At 41.3% G+C, this 20,340-nt stretch overlaps 1 protein-coding gene and 1 long non-coding RNA gene across 3 annotated transcripts in view; one reads left to right on the forward strand and one right to left on the reverse strand.

Moving 5' to 3' along the window:
- The window catches only part of LOC125294655 (C-type lectin domain family 4 member G-like), a 50,383-nt gene that overhangs the window by 23,897 nt on the left and 6,146 nt on the right, over positions 1 to 20,340 (reverse strand). For both annotated transcript variants that reach the window (XM_048243551.1, XM_048243550.1), the window contains exons 2-4: positions 12,457 to 12,609; positions 6,396 to 6,512; positions 5,195 to 5,452 (exon numbers count right to left, since the gene is read on the reverse strand). In XM_048243551.1, the coding sequence (XP_048099508.1) occupies positions 5,195 to 5,452; positions 6,396 to 6,512; positions 12,457 to 12,544 (463 nt within the window). In that variant the 5' untranslated portion in view covers positions 12,545 to 12,609. The remainder of the gene's footprint in view (positions 1 to 5,194; positions 5,453 to 6,395; positions 6,513 to 12,456; positions 12,610 to 20,340) is intronic.
- LOC125294656 lies at positions 14,896 to 15,634 on the forward strand. Its single transcript, XR_007193545.1, has 3 exons — positions 14,896 to 14,936; positions 15,527 to 15,565; positions 15,613 to 15,634. It is a non-coding gene; the product is annotated as an uncharacterized LOC125294656 (long non-coding RNA).

Below are 20,340 nucleotides of genomic sequence, written 5' to 3' on the forward strand. Positions count from 1 at the left end.
ATAAACTAATACGACATTTTAATGGGCATATCCCGTAGCATATTGTTCAAAACATCATCAGAGTAGGCCTAGGCTAGCCTAAGATAAATTGTTCAAACCATATTGTTTCAAAATATTAAAAACTAATAATAGCCAAAAATACTAAATGAATCGCAATGCATGCTGGGAAGCAAAACTCAACATGAAATAAAGTACATGAAACATAACTAGAATGCATTGACATTATATCCACTCGTTTTCTTGGACCTGTGATCAAACAGGGACAGCCTATAAATGTAAGCCTATCTTCCTGGAACATTGCAGATAAAGAAAAATGTATCGTTTTCTCTGAATGCTCTTTGTAGCCAACTTTAAGATGAAATAAATAGATTCCAGATGTTTCTATCCTATATCATTGTTTTATTAATAAACAGTAAGGCTCTGGTGAGGCAGAGAGCTTGCTCCTCGTCAGAAATCTCATCGGATATGTGCACTCTTTGCTGTTTCCACAAGGAGCTGCTGTAACATCGGGGACAGCTATGCGTGACACTTTTAAACGCGAGCATGCGTCAAATAAATTACAATGACATTTAAACAAGTCATGAAGAAGCAGTATCCTTAATTCTTCTGCAATGTAGGGCTAGATTGTTTTGCTTTACAAATTAAGTAGTCACTTCTGTTGCTAGACAACCCTAAACAAATGCTATGTGGTCTGTTTTTAACATTTCTCTAGTGTTAATGCATCGTATTCAGCTCAAAAAGTCGGTTCAGTCCCAATTCGGCCGTGTGTGTGTTTCTGAAAATAAAACAGATAATAAGTACGTGACTACGTTAAATAAACCACTGCCTATTTAGAGCATGTTACATGCATCACGTAATGACAGTTATCTGAAGAAATGCGCATTGTAGGCTAAGCTAGAAGCTAAGAACAGCGACTTTGCTAACGTTACACCAAGCATCACATCAGCGAACATGAATTTGATAAAATCCCTTCCCTAGTTTGTAACGTTATACATTAACATTAAACTCAAAATGTATGTGCTACATAATTCGCAGACATGCTGAATTATGTAGCACATACATTTTGAGTTTAACGTTAACAACCCTTTTTTTCCAGTATGAAGTTGGTCTATGAGCAAAGTAGACATATGGTTCTACTTTGCTCATAGACGCACAACTTCATAAACTGTATGATATGTTGCCTTAGACTACGGTAGGCTAATGCAGCTACTGCTAGAGACTAGATAGATAGATACTTTAGTCATCACCAGACGTGTAACGTGAAGTCGTGCATGGATGTGATGTCTTCGTCCTGCAGACAGTAGCCAGAGCGCTCTCAACTCCGCTGCCATGTGTGAATAAACAAACGTCCCCCCCATGTCCCCGGTATAACGTTATTGTCGGGTCCTTAGGAGGTATTTGAAATGACCAAATGCAAATGTCATCCGAGGGACGTGGCGGTGACGTCCCCAGAAAGTCCTGCACCGGACGTCACGCAATAACCAAACGATAACTTGCTCCAGACGTCAATAAGGTCACCGGAACGTCCACTAGAGAACATGACGTTCAGGACCAATCGGGGACGTTGTGAATGTCGGCATAAGGTCCGGGGGACGTCCCGTGTTTGTCGGGTAATCATTAGCCTTTCAGACATTAGAATGTCATTATAATGCTGCTAACATTAGCCTACATGCTGCAACACAAGTATGAAATATATGTTTTAGTGACTTTGTTGTTTCTATGAACATGAATTGTTGTTTATAGGAAACATCAACTTAGTCAAGGCACAAAAAGCCCTGTATATCCTCATTAAGTACTTAAAGTTTTGAACTAGCTAGCTAGCTGATAGCTACCACCAGCTAGACACTGCAGTAAAATGGTTAGCAAACCGTCCATGCCCCCGTGAATATTTCACTGTTTCAAGGACGAAATCAAGAGTGTCCAAAGGGGTGAAAACCACTTTAAATCGGGTCACATTATTGACTGTTGTGTCTGAGGGTTAGCTTGTGGGTTTTGTAAGGGCCAGCATGAGGGAAAAGACCTACAAATTTGTGTGGTGATTTTTGCAGGGAGGTTGGTAATGCTAGTTAACATTAGCTAGGCTACTGTAGCCTTCATACTGTATATCATCAGTCATTAACCTAGAAATACTTCTTCGTACATTTAATGAACATTTTGTGTAATAATTCACAGCAAGTTAATAAACTGAATATGGTGGTCCAAGAGCCGATCATGCACCGGTCCATGCATCAGGATGGCAGTCAGATACGAAGCACTGCACAATGTTGCTAAAATTAACGTTAACCGCTTTCACACACACACACACACGATATAAAATACACGATGGTAACATTCAATACCAAAAAACTATTATTTACACGATTACTCCTGAAATAACTGCTATTAACTGCACATTCACTATATAAAAATCACTGTTTGGAGGAAAGGGTTCGCGTCCTGTCACCTGTTGGAAATGATTTCACGCGTGAGTTGTGCATTGCTTATATATTATTCAGTGAGGCGCGGTGGTTTATGGGATTAGTTCCTTCACCCGGAAATGAAAATATGTACACAGTCTTGTACCTTTGACGTTTTTTGGACTTTCTCTTCGTTTTTTCACTCGAAATGTTTTGTGACTTACGCCGTAGCTGATTAAGACATGCTCTAAAACTCTTTAGATACAGATTTTTCCAAAACGTCAATGGGAGAAATGAATGGGAAATTTACTTCCGCAAACTAAGCTCTCTCGGAGGAGGGGCGGGACTGTGATGCTCTATTTCATGGCTGCTCTGTACTGGCTACGTGTTCATGCTCTTGTCAATCAGTAATGTTATGGTTTCTTTTTATTTATTTCAACTACCATTGGTTTTCACCATGGCAATGGAGGTAATTATGAGGGCATCATAATGGGTTGTCAAATGGTTTGTTAGAGGGAAACGGCTGCAGGATGGCACTCAGTTACCTCCCATCTGAGCCTATGTGGGTGACATGACCATGCTCAATGTACCCGTTGGCCATGTATCTGTCGGCTCCATGTACCCATAGGCCAAGTTGAATGACAAAACGGATAACAAGGATATAGCCTAGCAAATGTAGAGGTGTATCTATTAAAGGCACACTATGCAGGTTCTTTAGCTTAATATGCAAGTTTTTTAGCTTAATTTACCTTCATTTAACAGCTTCAGAGTCATTGGAATGGTTATATGACTTTTTTCGGGTTGAATTGTGGCCGTCTCGCTTCCCCCTAGCGTCTGTGAGCGGAAAAAACACCCTTGCAACTGTGGGCCGGCGGGCCGACGGCCTCATTGTCAGGAAGTATAACGAGTGTAACGAATTGCTTTACTGTATTCAAATACACATACACGCCAGGCACCGGCTAGAAAAAGGTAGCGATGGAGTTTCTCAGACATTCGTCATGACAGAGCCAGCGAAAAAGAAGCAAAAAACGAGAAAACAGTAAGGACATTGCCAATAGTGCATAGTTTACCTTTAGGAGAGGGAAACTAGTGCAAGAAGAGCTGTATATTGATGGTGATCCCGTCTATTGTGGAAAACATGACGAGTTTAGGCAGGTGGTACAATGTTGTTGGTGATTCCGTCTATTGTGGAAAACATGACGAGTTTAGGCAGGTGGTACAATGTTGTTGGGCAGGAGCAGAAAAGAAGAAAAGAGTTTGGTCTTGGTACCAGTTGGAAAGCGTGGGGTAAGTCTACAGCACAGGAGAAGAGACAGATGGAAAGTGTGGGGTAAGTCTACAGCACAGGAGAAGAGACAGATGGAAAGTGTGGGGTAAGTCTACAGCACAGGAGACATTTATATATAATGTATTTATTTACGATACATGATGCATTAAAAATAATTGATGTCCTATTTTTTTTTAATTAAGGCATTAAGACAAAAGGCAAAATATGTTTTTATTCCTCCCTTTAGTCAATTTCAGCATGGGTGTATTAACTTTTGCACAGCACTGTATAAACTATATAGACTTCTCTTTCATGCCATTACACTGTATTGGTGCTGTGCAAATCGAATTGAGTGCCTGTCACTTTAATGCCATGACGGCCCGTGACGCTGGCTTGATTCTCACGGTTTTAAACTAACTTAGTAGCGTTGTTGTGCATGGTGCATAAGAATATGTGGATGAAATTAATTATGTTTCCCATGTCATTTGGTAAAATAAATGGTCAAAAATTCGAAGAAAATTCCCTTGGATTATAGCAGATAAGTGTCTTGTATCATATCTATAATTTTGATGAGCTCTACAGGAATTACAAACTATCTCAGATGTAAATGCTTGCGTATCCTATTACTCAAATTCACCAATAGGCTAGCTAGACCTTAGTTTCACAGCCTAGGTATGTTAGCAACACAGGGCTTGAAAGCATTGCCTGTATCACAAACAAAAACGAAACAATGCGTGGATTTATCTCGGAATAGGCTACTGAAGGTAGGGGCGAGCTATCTCGCTGGCGTGTGTAATTTGGTTCCTTGGTTAACATAATGTAGGCTACGTTTTTTTTGCACAAAATTGCGTCTGCTAATAAACTTAAACATAAACACAAACAAGCGTGATCTCCTGTGGAATCCCTGACTGCGCCTTCAACGTTAGCCTACTATTATTTGTTGACATGAAACCTGAACGAACGGCAGCTGTTCCTGAAGTTCACTTGCGTCTATTTTTTTTTTTTAATTAGGCAACTTTTTTTGCAGTGGCGCTTGAATTCCAGGAGCGGCGCTGCGCCGCTGATGAATACATTGTAGGGGAAACACTGGTGTTACGTAGCTAGACGACATTAACATTGGGTGCGTTAACATTACAAGATAGTGTTACGTAGCTAGACTGCATCAAGTCGAATAAGCCTATTAACATTACAAGATAGTGTTACGTAGCTAGACGACATTAACATTGGGTGCGTTCATCTTCAGGTTGCCGCTTACAGCTCTGGCTTAAAGCAATGGCTAAGTCCACTGTAGAAGCCCAGCATGAAGTGCCATAGGGTGCTGTAAGCTGAAGCATGAATTCAAATGCACCTATTCTTACAGGCTAGTCTTGCAGAGGTAGACAACTTTAACATTACATGCTTGTCTTGCGGAGGTAGACAACATTAACATTACATTTTTATTATGGACCTGTGTATGCTTTAATACACGTGTTTGGTATTGATTTTTCCACCAGCAGGCTAGATTCATCAAATTGAAAAACAAACAGCTTACCAAGTTGCAAAACACGGACATCTTCTCGCTTTTTCTGCTCTTCCAGGGTTTTGATTTGAGACAGGAGACGGTCACTCATGGCGCTCTCTCTGTCCAACTGCGCCTGCAGAAGGCTTCTGTCACTGCGGGCTTTGTCATAGTCATGCTGGAGGGAGTCCATCACAGCCTTCAGGCGGACGCGATCGTCTCTCAACAGCTTCAGCTCGCTTCGCACTGCTGTGAAGTTCAGGGACGACTGGCTCACACCCATGCCTTTGACTGGACACACAGAGACAGTTGAAGACAGCATTACTGTATTTGGCAATACTGTTTATCTGAAACAATTGATGAGCAATCAATTAGTTGTCAAGTATTAAATTAATCATCAACAATTTGAGTAATTGATTGGTGAGTTTTAATTTTCTTAAGAATTGATGCTTATGATTCTGATCTAGTTTCTTACATTTTAATATTTTCCTAACTCCTCAATAGTGATATGTACTGAATAGGGTGTGGACTAAACAAGGCATTTGAACCCACTGTCTTGGGCTTTGGGAAACACTGAATTTAAGCATTTACACCATTTTGTTACTTATAAAGTTTGTCACAAAGTGGTTAACCTGCTTTTAAAAAACAAAGCTTTCCATCAATCAAAATATTTAGATACTTGTAACTGGTGATCCTTTCTAGAACAGCAAAACAAAACATCAAATAACAACATAATCAAAAACTCAACCATATCACACTCATCCCTAAAAAGTGATCACGTGGGCTATGCTGTTCTGACACACAGTAATGACCGGAATGTCAACAGATCTGCCTTGTAAACGGCAAAGCTTGGTAGCTTATTGTCAGAAGATGATTAAGTTGTAAATTGTTGTGTTATTTAAAAAAAAAAAACTGTTTTAGATTTCTACTGACTTTCAGCCATATCATACTCACTGAGTACAGCCATGTCATACTCACTGAGTACAGCTCTGAGGACAGCCATATCATACTCACTGAGTACAGCCATGTCATACTCACTGAGTACAGACATGTCTATCATACTCACTGAGTACAGACATGTCTATCATACTCACTGAGTAAAGTCATATCATACTCACTGAGTACAGCCATATCGTACTCACTGAGTACATCCATCTCATACTCACTGAGTACAGACATGTCTATCATACTCACTGAGTACAGCACTGAGTACACCCATGTCTATCATACTCACTCTGTATAGCCATGCCGATCACAGCCATTAGGAGAGCAGCACTGATCAGACCCAGAACTCCTGTAGCCAGCTGATACCGCTTGGAGGATCCGTAGCCTCGCACTGTAAACAGAGACACTGCAGAGGAGAGCAACTGACAGTCAGTGTCTAAAAACACAGCACTGTAAACAGAGACACTGCAGAGGAGAGCAACTGACAGTCCGTGTCTGAAAACACAGCACTGTAAACAGAGACACTGCAGAGGAGAGCAACTGACAGTCAGTGTCTAAAAACACAGCAACACAACATCAAAACATAACAAAACACAACATCAGAACAGAGCATAAATACAACATAACATCATAACAGCCGAGTTCATGCTCGTGAGAATTTGTAGAAAGTAGCTAAAAAAAAAGGCTGTATTATGGTCGAGCGACACTACAAGGTGAAACAGCCTATTGCTTGATGTCGGCTGTAGGCCTAGTTCTAAATACATGTAGGTTACACAGAACGTTACAAATTAACATTACAGTGTCAAATTGGGTGCTTAATATTTTAATGTATGCCTGCTTTTAGTTCAGTTAACGACAATGTTAGTGCAGTATCTTATCTGGCCGGTAGGGTCTGACTGTAATGTTCTTATAGTGTGTGTACACGTAAGTGATTCAGCTTGGATAGCTGCATATTACCCACCATATGGCCCTGGCGAGATAACTCTCCCTCGTCGGAGCTAGGTGACTTTTGCAGCCCTGTTGTAATGCCAAATACTTCAGTAAACAACTCAACTTTACCTTGGGATTCATGTTGTGTCATTAATCTTGCCTCGGAGACTGTGAGTACGATATATCAATTGATTGATGTCAGACGGGAGTCCTGAGCTAGCCTGCCAGCTAACTAGTATATCCAGCGGACACTTAACGATTAGACAAAAGTAAACACACGACAATATGCTGATACGGCTTTATGTTTTTCCCTATTACAGTGTCACACAGTGGCATATTTCCTGACATTCACTAAATGAAGGTGCACGTGTAATGGAGGCAGACTGAGCTAGCATGCTAGTTGCCCGTGTAAATCCTCACAGCCCTAACCTTAAGAACGCTTCTAACCGCTGAGTTGGAAGCCTGGGCTTTTAGCTCAGTGGTTAGAGCATTCATCTCCCATGCCGGTGTGTGTGTCAAGGTGGCGGGTTCGAGGCCCGTGAGCGGCGAACGAACCGACCTTCTGACATTGGTATCGTGACCCGGATGGGAGTGAGGATTTAGGGAGGTGAGTGTAACGGAGGCAGACTGAGCTAGCATGCTAGTTGCCCGTGTAAATCCTCACAGCCCTAACCTTAAGAACGCTTATAACCGCTGAGTTGGAAGCCTGGGCTTTTAGCTCAGTGGTTAGAGCGTTCGTCTCCCATGCCGGTGTGTGTGTCAAGGTGGCGGGTTCGAGGCCCGTGGGCAGAGGCTGCTAGACATAAAGGAAACCTATGGTGCGTTCATATGCATGGGGAAAAAATGTTCCAACCAATCGGATTTTGTTGTTGAGTGGTGTGGTGTATCTTGGGCAGTTCAGTATTGCTAGCACGCTAGTAAACCATACGCAAAGAATGGGATTCCCGCTAGCATGCTAGCTAGCTTTGTATGCTAAGCGAAAATACCAACATACAATTCATATTGCTTATTACGAAACAAAATGTTAATGTTTGTATACGAAACAGTTTGTATGAATTACCCAAAATTCCCAGTTAATTCCTGTAAATTCCCATTAATTCCCATAATTTCCTTTAATACCATGAAAGTTTCCAATTTGGAATATTTCCAAAATTCCCCAACTTAACTTCCCATGGTAAGTTTCCGGAAATTTACCGGAAATTTTCTGCCCCTTTGCAACCCTAGTAGTGTCACACGAAGTTAGCTAAACTGCTAGAATGAGCAACAAAAACAAGCATCTTTAGCAGGTCACTGGCCAGAGTGTTTGAGTTGCGAGAGCCGCTGCAGAGATTTCTTACAGAAAAAAAGTCACCGTTAGCTGCATATTTTTTAGTGATGAGGGCTGGGTGTCAAAACTTCGCTTACCTGTGTGACATATTTCGGGTTGCTTAATGACCTCAACCTGTCACTCCAGGGAGAATGACGACTGTCTTTAAACTGGCAGATAAAGTCGCTGCATTTAAAGCCAAGCTTGATTTGTGGGGACGACGAGTGGACCGGGTGTATTTGATATGTTCCAAACAGTAGTGGGGTTTTGGGAGAGACTGAGGCAGGGCCCTTTCTCTCGCAGCTGGTGCTTGATCACCTTGTTGCACTTTCAAATGAGTTTGAGCTGCTACTTCCCATCCTCCAAAGATCCACGGCAAACCAATGAGTGGGTCCGCAACCCATTTGTCAAAATCCCGAATAGTCCTAACTTGTCAGCGCAGGAGGAAGAGCAGTTGATCGAAATTGCAAATGACGGTGGTCTTAAGAGTGTGTATAAAGAAACCTCTCTGGCGGGTTTTGGATCAAAACCAAAGCAGATTATCCCGAGATAGCCGTAAAAAGGCTTGTAAACGCGTTCCCCACCACGCATCTATGCGAGGCGGGTTTTCGCAATGACTGCAACTAGACCAAATTGCGCAATCGACTGGACATCTCAAACACACTGAGGGTGTCACTGTCTTCCATCACCAGATGGAAGCTTCTTGTTGCAGGGAAACAAGCACAGGGCTCCCACTGATTATATTCGTAATGCACGTTTAGTTTCCATGTTTTGTTCCCATATTTTGTTAAGCATGTTCACACTTATTGATGTAGCTTCAAGTTGTTCAATATTCATAGTTCATATTGTTCAATTTTCACTTCTTCAAGTTCACGTTTTTCACAAGAGATCGTTACCTTCACTGTTCATACATAACTGGAGCTAGTTCTTTTCAAGTAATGCATGCACAACACATATGGAACATGAACCCCGAACCCCACCGGGTCCGTGAAAAAAAAAAAATAGCAATCAAACCGGTCCATGGTACATAAAAGGTTGGGGACCCCTGCATTGGGCTACATTGTTAGATAGGGATAACCCCATTATAATCACCCACTTTGGATATTGGAGTTTACCGACTGCTTTCCGACTGCGATCTTCAGTTTTAAAGGATAATTCCGGTGTGATTTTGACCTAAAGTGTGTTGAAACATGATAGCGAGTATGAACGTATGTCTCATAGCTCACCTCGGCTTGTCCCCTGCACTCAGAAATCTGGCGCTAGTTAGCCAATGCTACCAACAGTGTTTCGTTGTGGTGCCTCGGGCATCGGCCTAGCCATGCAAATAAATCACTGTTTTACACCATTTACGAGGCTCAAAGTAGCTCCATACTTCATTGGTAGACTTCCGAGGGCCTTGAAATTTAAAACGAGACATGGAGAACTTTGAAAAAGTAGTTCATTTACAAGACGGTTTATACAGACAGTACCGTAAGGAATTTTACCATTCGACGCCATCATGTCACGATAAGTCGAGCGACGAGTACGAACGAACATGTATGATAAGGGATCAGATTCCAAACATAATTCAGTGGAAATTTATGGATTCAGTTGCTTTCAGTAGCCCCAACGTTCTTTCTCTAAATTATTAATCTACACACCTCAAGCACATCTTGACTCTTTATAAACAAACCTCAAAGCAAAAGTGAAATTTTGTGAAGTCAATTCTTTGTTAGGCTATGTGATGACACCATTTTACTGTAGGCCGTTCACCATGTTCACATTTTCAAAATCAAAGACTGGTTTGTGTTCTTGGATTTAAATGACATCCAGAAGGTCATTGAGAACGTCCACGTTCCACATTTTCATATCAACCTAAATTAACAAGGTGGTGGGTCAGTCTGGTTCTATTTTGGAGAACAGCACTCACCGACGCACTTATTCTTACTGTACTCTAATGTGTTTTTTTAAACTGTCCTAAAATTGTGAGAATTGTTCTAAAACTTACTGTTTACCATGTTGTTAGTCGCTTTGGTTAAAAAAGCGTCAGCCAAATGTAATGTAATGTAATTTTAAAGGGACACCAGGCAACGTTTTCGTGTTAATTAATCATCTTCGTAAGTTGGTATATGGTTAAATGACTCATTACAGGGCGAATGAAGACTCTCTCGCCCGTCCCTACTGCCTGTAAGAAGAATATCCCACTTGCAAGTTCGGGTGTACCCTACCAAATGATCCCGAAGCAGGATCAGTTTACATCCTGCATACAGCACAGAGGCAGGCTAACGAAACTCTAGCGATTGTTGCAAACATGTGTATAATGGCAGAGCCAGGGAAGAAGCAGCGAAAACCCTTGACGGAAGATGCAAAGAAAAGGAAAAAAGCTTCAGACCGAGCGAGGTGGAGTTTCGTAGAGAAAAAGCATCAGGCTTGCCTGGTGTCCCTTTAAAACCGCTAAGATTGGCCTGCTGTCCCTTTAAAACCGCTAAGATTGGCCTGGTGTCCCTTTAAAACCGCTAAGATTGGCCTGGTGTCCCTTTAAAACCGCTAAGATTGGCCTGGTGTCCCTTTAAATAGATTACGCCTCTTTGGCCGCCTTGATTTCGAACTTGCCCGCTGTGGGTGTGACAGAAGTGGGATGGGAGAATATGCATAACTGAAAAGTGAGTAACTGAAGCACGTAAAAAAAAGCTTACGTGCGATCTATGTGTGAATGGGAGAATTCCCCCCTTAAAGGGACACCAGGCAACGTTTTCGTGTTAATTAATCATCTTCATAAGTCGGTATATGGTTAAATGACTCATTACAGGGCAAATGAAGACTCTCTCGCCCGCCCCTACTGCCTGTAGGAAGAATATCCCGCTTGCAAGTTCAGTGTATCGTACCCGCCGACCTTCAGTCTCACAAAGTCTCAGACATCACAAGAAGCAGGATCGGTTTACATCCTGCATCCACAGCACAGAGGTAGGCTAACGAAACGCTAGCGATTGTTGCAAATGTGTGTCTAATGGCAGAGCCGGCGAAGAAGCAGCGAAAACCCTTGACGGAAGATGCAAAGACAAGGAAAAGAGCTTCAGACCGAGCGAGGGCTCGCACACCTACAGACGCTAGGGGGAGTTTTGTAGAGAAAAAGCATCAGGCTTGCCTGGTATCCCTTTAAACTGCAAGTTTAATTGAAGCTAGCCAGAATAATATATACTTGTTAGCAGAAGCTAGCCAGAAGAATGCATACTTGTTAGCATATCAGAATGGAAGCTAGACAGAATAATGTAGCCTACTGTATACTTGTTAACATATTAGAATGGACACTAGACAGAGTAGTACAAGGATACAAGGAAGTTTAAGAAAGGTGGGGGAGGATTGGGGGGGGGCACCAACAAGGAGCACCCAAGAGCAACTGGGGCAAGGAAAAACTCCCTTGTAGAAGAAACCTTGGGCAGATCCATGGCTCAAGGGGCTAACCCAACTGCCAGGGGTCTTGGTGTGTGTGTTGGGGGGATGACAAGGGAGATGGGATAGTGTGCTGTGTATGTGGGGAGAGGGCAGTGTGCAATATGTGTGTTGGAGAAGCTTCCTCATGAGACAAAGTGATGTGTATGGGATGGGGGGGGGGGGGGGGGCAGTGTGCTGTAAGTATGTTGGGGATGTGTGTTGGAAAAGCTTCCTGATGAAATAATGTGCTGTGTATGTAGGGGAGGGGGGGGGGCAGTGTACTGCAAGTATGGTGAAGGGTCTTACTATTGCAAGCATTTGCTACCGCTAGGGGCGCGTCTAGATTTCTAGGCTAAAACTTCTCCTGAGTCTCTCAGTTCTAGCTTTGTGACTACATAGGCTACTTCTTGATTTCAGCGGTAGGAATAATCCATTGTTAGGATGAGAAGAGAATAGTGTAGCCTAGCCTACTGTATATTGTTAGCATGTTTTCTTTACACAGTGCACTGGTCAGAATGGCCTCTACGTCTGGTCCTGGTGGCATGCTTGACTTTCTTCAGTGTACTTCTTAGTATAGCTGCCTTTAAAATACTTAATTTTCTTTTCTACCATGTATTGGCCTATTTATTAGCATATCGCTATTTATGTGTTGCTGCAATATACTATATCGTTATATGGATATTACAGACTTTCGTATACTTGCCTTTCTGCAGGTTGTCCATGCTTTCATGTTCAGCATTGAAGTCGTCATACTGGTCGCTGTCCAGGCGGGACTGTCCTGTGTTCACCATTGGGACAATGTCTGTCTCTCTGTGTGTCTGTCTGTCTCTCGTCTCAATTCAGGATCTCATCCCATCTGTGGTCACATATCCATAAGCATAAACAACAAACTGACATAGAGGAATCATTGGATCATTTCCTCAGCAGTAGTAATGAAAATATGTTTCTACATGATGTTCAAAAAACAACTACATTACAACTTATGCCATTTTATTTGGACTGGACTTATAATTTTAGAACAAAAACTGTATGGACCGCCAAAGCCACCTCATTGTATACGGACATTAACCTGGAGCTATGCCAATTGACACAGGTCACTTGAACGGAGAAGCCATTAACCTGAAACTATGCCAACTGACGCAGATCACTGAACCGAGAAGCCATTAACCTGGAGCTATGCCAACTGACGCAGATCACAGAACGGAGAAGCCATTAACCTGAAGCTATGCCAACTGACGCAGATCACTGAACGGAGAAGCCATTAACCTGGAGCTATGCCAACTGACGCAGATCACTGAACGGAGAAGCCATTAACCTGAAGCTATGCCAACTGACACAGATCACTGAACCGAGAAGCCATTAACCTGGAGCTATGCCAACTGACACAGATCACTGAACGGAGAAGCCATTAACCTGGAGCTATGCCAACTGACACAGATCACTGAACCTGGAGCTATGCTAACTTGTCCCACAGATACAGCCATTAACCTGGAGCGACAGTACAGTACCTATAAACAGTGTTTATCCCCACAGGTATTTCCGCTGGAGCGACAGTACAGTACCTATAAACAGTGTTTATCCCCACAGGTACAGTACCTATAAACAGTGTTTATCCCCACAGGTATTTACCTATAAACTGTGTTTATCCCCACAGGTACAGTACCTATAAACAGTGTTTATCCCCCCAGGTATTTCTATTTACCTATAAACAGTGTTTATCCCCACAGGTACAGTACCTATAAACAGTGTTTATCCCCACAGGTATTTCTATTTACCTATAAACAGTGTTTATCCCCACAGGTACAGTACCTATAAACAGTGTTTATCCCCCCAGGTATTTCTATTTACCTATAAACAGTGTTTATCCCCCCAGGTACAGTACCTATAAACAGTGTTTATCCCCACAGGTACAGTACCTATAAACAGTGTTTATCCCCCCAGGTATTTATATAAACAGTGTTTATCCCCCAGGTATTTATTATAAACAGTGTTTATCCCCCCATAAACCTATAAACAGTGTTTATCCCCACAGGTACAGTACCTATAAACAGTGTTTATCCCCCCAGGTATTTACCTATAAACAGTGTTTATCCCCACAGGTACAGTACCTATAAACAGTGTTTATCCCCCCAGGTATTTCTATTTACCTATAAACAGTGTTTATCCCCCCAGGTATTTACCTATAAACAGTGTTTATCCCCACAGGTACAGTACCTATAAACAGTGTTTATCCCCCCAGGTACAGTACCTATAAACAGTGTTTATCCCCCAGGTATTTCTATTTACCTATAAGTGTTTATCCCCGTACCTATAAACAGTGTTTATCCCCCCAGGTATTTCTATTTTTATCCTATAAACAGTGTTTATCCCCCCAGGTATTTTACCTATAAACAGTGTTTATCCCCACAGGTACAGTTCTGTTACTATAAACAGTGTTTATCCCCCAGGTACAGTACCTATAAACAGTGTTTATCCCCCCAGGTATTTCTATTTACCTATAAACAGTGTTTATCCCCCCAGGTATTTACCTATAAACAGTGTTTATCCCCCCAGGTATTTACCTATAAACAGTGTTTATCCCCACAGGTACAGTACCTATAAACAGTGTTTATCCCCCCAGGTACAGTACCTATAAACAGTGTTTATCCACCAAGGTATTTCTATTTACCTATAAACAGTGTTTATCCCCACAGGTACAGTACCTATAAACAGTGTTTATCCCCCCAGGTATTTCTATTTACCTATAAACAGTGTTTATCCCCACAGGTATTTCTATTTACCTATAAACAGGTTTATTTCCTATTTTTACCCCCATAAACATAAACAGTGTTTATCCCCCCAGGTATTTACCTATAAACAGTGTTTATCCCCAGGTAGGTTCAGTTGCCTATAAACAGTGTTTATCCCCCAGGTATTTACCTATAAACAGTGTTTATCCCCCCAGGTATTTCTATTTACCTATAAACAGTGTTTATCCCCCCAGGTACAGTACCTATAAACAGTGTTTATCCCCTCAGGTATTTACCTATAAACAGTGTTTATCCCCCAGGTACAGTACCTATAAACAGTGTTTATCCCCCCCCACAGGTATTTATAAAACAGTGTTTATCCCCACAGGTTTTACCTATAAACAGTGTTTATCCCCCCAGGTACAGTACCTATAAACAGTGTTTATCCCCCCAGGTATTTACCTATAAACAGTGTTTATCCCCCCAGGTACAGTACCTATAAACAGTGTTTATCCCCCCAGGTATTTACCTATAAACAGTGTTTATCCCCCCAGGTACAGTACCTATAAACAGTGTTTATCCCCCAGGTATTATAAACCCCCCAGGTAAACAGTGTTTATCCCCCCAGGTATTTACCTATAAACAGTGTTTATCCCCACAGGCATTTATATAAACAGTGTTTATCCCCACAGGTACAGTACCTATAAACAGTGTTTATCCCCCCAGGTACAGTACCTATAAACAGTGTTTATCCCCCAGGTATTTCTATTTACCTATAAACAGTGTTTATCCCCCCAGGTATTTACCTATAAACAGTGTTTATCCCCACAGGTACAGTACCTATAAACAGTGTTTATCCCCCCAGGTATTTACCTATAAACAGTGTTTATCCCCCAAGGTATTTCTATTTACCTATAAACAGTGTTTATCCCCACAGGTACAGTACCTATAAACAGTGTTTATCCCCCCAGGTACAGTGCCTATAAACAGTGTTTATCCCCACAGGTATTTCTATTTACCTATAAACAGTGTTTATCCCCACAGGTATTTCTATTTACCTATAAACAGTGTTTATCCCCCCAGGTATTTACCTATAAAACCCCACAGGTACAGTGGTGTTTATCCCCCAGGTATTTACCTATAAACAGTGTTTATCCCCCAGGTATTTCTATTTACCTATAAACAGTGTTTATCCCCCCAGGTACAGTTACCTATAAACAGTGTTTATCCCCCCAGGTATTTACCTATAAACAGTGTTTATCCCCCCAGGTACAGTACCTATAAACAGTGTTTATCCCCCCAGGTATTTACCTATTTACCTTATAAACAGTGTTTATCCCCCAGGTACAGTTACCTATAAACAGTGTTTATCCCCATTTACCCAGGTTTATCCCCCAGGTACAGTACCTATAAACAGTGTTTATCCCCCCAGGTACAGTACCCTATAAACAGTGTTTATCCCCCATTATCCCTATTTACCTATAAACAGTTTTATCCCCAGGTACAGTACCTATAAACAGTGTTTATCCCCCAGGTATTTACCTATAAACAGTGTTTATCCCCCAGGTATAAACCTATAAACAGTGTTTATCCCCCAGGTACAGTACCTATAAACAGTGTTTATCCCCCAGGTACATCCCCCACGGGTACCTATAAACAGTGTTTATCCCCCCAGGTACAGTACCTATAAACAGTGTTTATCCCCCCAGGTACAGTACCTATAAACAGTGTTTATCCCCCCAGGTATTTACCTATAAACAGTGTTTATCCCCCCAGGTACAGTACCTATAAACAGTGTTTATCCCCACAGGTATTTATATAAACAGTGTTTATCCCCACAGGTACAGTACCTATAAACAGTGTTTATCCCCCCAGGTATTTACCTATAAACAGTGTTTATCCCCCCAGGTATTTACCTATAAACAGTGTTTATCCCCACAGGCATTTATATAAACAGTGTTTATCCCCACAGGTACAGTACCTATAAACAGTGTTTATCCCCCAGGTACACCTATAAACAGTGTTTATCCCCCCAGGTATTTCTATTTACCTATAAACAGTGTTTATCCCCCCAGGTACAGTACCTATAAACAGTGTTTATCCCCCCAGGTATTTACCTATAAACAGTGTTTATCCCCCCAGGTACAGTACCTATAAACAGTGTTTATCCCCCCAGGTACAGTACCTATAAACACAGTGTTTATCCCCACAGGTACAGTACCTATAAACAGTGTTTAAGGTACAGTGTTTATCCCCCAGGTACAGTACCTATAAACAGTGTTTATCCCCCAGGTATTTACCTATAAACAGTGTTTTATCCCCAAGGTATTTCAGTGTTTATCCCCACAGGTTACCTATAAACAGTGTTTATCCCCAGGTACAGGTACAGTACCCATAAACAGTGTTTATCCCCCCAGGTATTCTATTTACCTATAAACAGTGTTTATCCCCCAGGTACAGTACCTATAAACAGTGTTTATCCCCCAGGTATTTACCTATAAACAGTGTTTATCCCCCCAGGTGTTTATCCCCCAGGTACAGTACCTATAAACAGTGTTTATCCCCCAGGTATTTACCTATAAACAGTGTTTATCCCCACAGTACCTAGTGTTTTTCTATTTATATAAACAGTGTTTTTTATCCCCACAGGTACAGTACCTATAAACAGTGTTTATCCCCCCAGGTACAGTACCTATAAACAGTGTTTATCCCCCCAGGTATTTACCTATAAACAGTGTTTATCCCCCCAGGTACAGTACCTATAAACAGTGTTTATCCCCCCAGGTATTTACCTATAAAAACAGTGTTTATCCCCAGGTACAGTACCTATAAACAGTGTTTATCCCCCAGGTATTTACCTATAAACAGTGTTTATCCCCACAGGTACAGTACCTATAAACAGTGTTTATCCCCCCAGGTATTTACCTATAAACAGTGTTTATCCCCCCAGGTATTTCTATTTACCTATAAACAGTGTTTATCCCCACAGGTATTTCTATTTACCTATAAACAGTGTTTATCCCCCCAGGTATTTACCTATAAACAGTGTTTATCCCCACAGGTACAGTACCTATAAACAGTGTTTATCCCCCAGGTATTTACCTATAAACAGTGTTTATCCCCACAGGTATTATCCCCCCAGGTATTTCTATTTACCTATAAACAGTGTTTATCCCCCCAGGTATTTACCTATAAACAGTGTTTATCCCCCCAGGTATTTACCTATAAACAGTGTTTATCCCCCAGGTACAGTACCTATAAACAGTGTTTATCCCCCCAGGTACAGTACCTATAAACAGTGTTTATCCCCCCAGGTATTTACCTATAAACAGTGTTTATCCCCCCAGGTACAGTACCTATAAACAGTGTTTATCCCCCCAGGTATTTACCTATAAACAGTGTTTATCCCCACAGGTATTTATATAAACAGTGTTTATCCCCACAGGTACAGTACCTATAAACAGTGTTTATCCCCCCAGGTACAGTACCTATAAACAGTGTTTATCCCCCAGGTATTTACCTATAAACAGTGTTTATCCCCCAGGTACAGTACCTATAAACAGTGTTTATCCCCCCAGGTATTTACCTATAAACAGTGTTTATCCCCCCAGGTACAGTACCTATAAACAGTGTTTATCCCCACAGGTATTTATATAAACAGTGTTTATCCCCACAGGTACAGTACCTATAAACAGTGTTTATCCCCCCAGGTACAGTACCTATAAACAGTGTTTATCCCCCCAGGTATTTACCTATAAACAGTGTTTATCCCCACAGGCATTTATATAAACAGTGTTTATCCCCACAGGTACAGTACCTATAAACAGTGTTTATCCCCCCAGGTACAGTACCTATAAACAGTGTTTATCCCCCCAGGTATTTCTATTTACCTATAAACAGTGTTTATCCCCCCAGGTATTTACCTATAAACAGTGTTTATCCCCACAGGTACAGTACCTATAAACAGTGTTTATCCCCCCAGGTATTTACCTATAAACAGTGTTTATCCCCCAAGGTATTTCTATTTACCTATAAACAGTGTTTATCCCCACAGGTACAGTACCTATAAACAGTGTTTATCCCCCCAGGTACAGTGCCTATAAACAGTGTTTATCCCCACAGGTATTTCTATTTACCTATAAACAGTGTTTATCCCCCCAGGTATTTACCTATAAACAGTGTTTATCTCCACAGGTACAGTACCTATAAACAGTGTTTATCCCCCCAGGTATTTACCTATAAACAGTGTTTATCCCCCCAGGTACAGTACCTATAAACAGTGTTTATCCCCCCAGGTATTTCTATTTACCTATAAACAGTGTTTATCCCCACAGGTACAGTACCTATAAACAGTGTTTATCCCCCCAGGTATTTACCTATAAACAGTGTTTATCCCCCAGGTATTTCTATTTACCTATAAACAGTGTTTATCCCCCCAGGTATTTACCTATAAACAGTGTTTATCCCCCCAGGTACAGTACCTATAAACAGTGTTTATCCCCCAGGTATTTACCTATAAACAGTGTTTATCCCCCCAGGTATTTCTATTTACCTATAAACAGGTATTTCCGCTTTCATAAATAGAATCTTGATCAATGTCATTTGGCCTTTTACAATATTTGTCAAATATATATATTGTCAAAGTGAAAGCAGATTTATACAAAGTAATGTTAATTAGTTAAATATATAATGCAAAATAAATGATTGTATAAATATTCACCCCCTTCAAGTCAGCATAAGTAGGTACACCTTTGGCTGCACTGAAAGCGTGGAGCCTGGATAGGTCAGGTTGGATTAGGCTTGCACATCTTGATACTGCAATTTTACTCCATTTTCTTTGCAAAACCACTCAAGTTCTCTCAGAAGTGTTTGGAGTGTTTTGTAATTGTATAAAAAAAATAAAGACTGAAATATTCCATTTACATAATAAGTATTAACACCTTTTGATATGACACTTGCCACTGAGCGTATCCTACTTCTATCAATGGTCCTTGAGATGCTTCTACAACTTGATTGGAATCCACCTGTGCCTAAATGAATTCACTGGATATTATTAGCAGAGGCACACATCTCTTTATATAAGGTCTCACAGTTGATGGTATCTGACCACGGAAATTGCATGGGATATGCTTGCGAGTGCACATTTCGTGCACAAACGGTAGCAAAGTGTATTTTTCTGTCAATGTTGCTTGCCGTAGCACACCAGGTAGACCTACACATACGCCAAGACGGTGCAATATTGACACAAGCCAGAGGGGTTTATTTTCCTAACTTCCACGTTGAGTATAGTGGAGTAAAAGAATAGATGAAGAACATTTTTTATAACATAGGCCTACAATGGTTTTACTTGTGTAGTGCTTCTTTACTGAATATAACGAGTTCAAAGCTAACATTCTAGATAACTTCGCATTGTCCGCTTCAGCACTAAATTGAGGACAGCAACACACACAGACTGCACCTCTCACAGAAGAAACGCACTACAACTACATGCCTTTTTAAGTTGATATTTAATTGGTTTGTTTTGTTCATTTTTCCGTTCGCTGGCACGCTGCAGGGGGGACTGCGCTGTTCGAAGCCCCTTTGGTCTGACTCCGTCAATAATCCAAAATGTCCCTTTGGGTCTACAGCCCAGTATAGTTTGATATCTCTTTGTTCCATTAAAATTAATCCCATTCTTCAGACAGCTCAACCAAAGGCTATTTTAGATCACCTCCTTCACCTCTTGTACAGTAAGAATCAACAATGACAAGCCTTGGACTGAAGCCATGCAGACTCGGCTAGATTTAAACACAGCAGGCCGTTGCAGCAAGACAGTGAGCCAATCCTAATATCATAGGAAAACAGGTGGGGCTGTGTCA

Source organism: Alosa alosa, chromosome 5, assembly GCF_017589495.1.
Source record: "Alosa alosa isolate M-15738 ecotype Scorff River chromosome 5, AALO_Geno_1.1, whole genome shotgun sequence".
NCBI lineage: Eukaryota > Metazoa > Chordata > Actinopteri > Clupeiformes > Clupeidae > Alosa > Alosa alosa.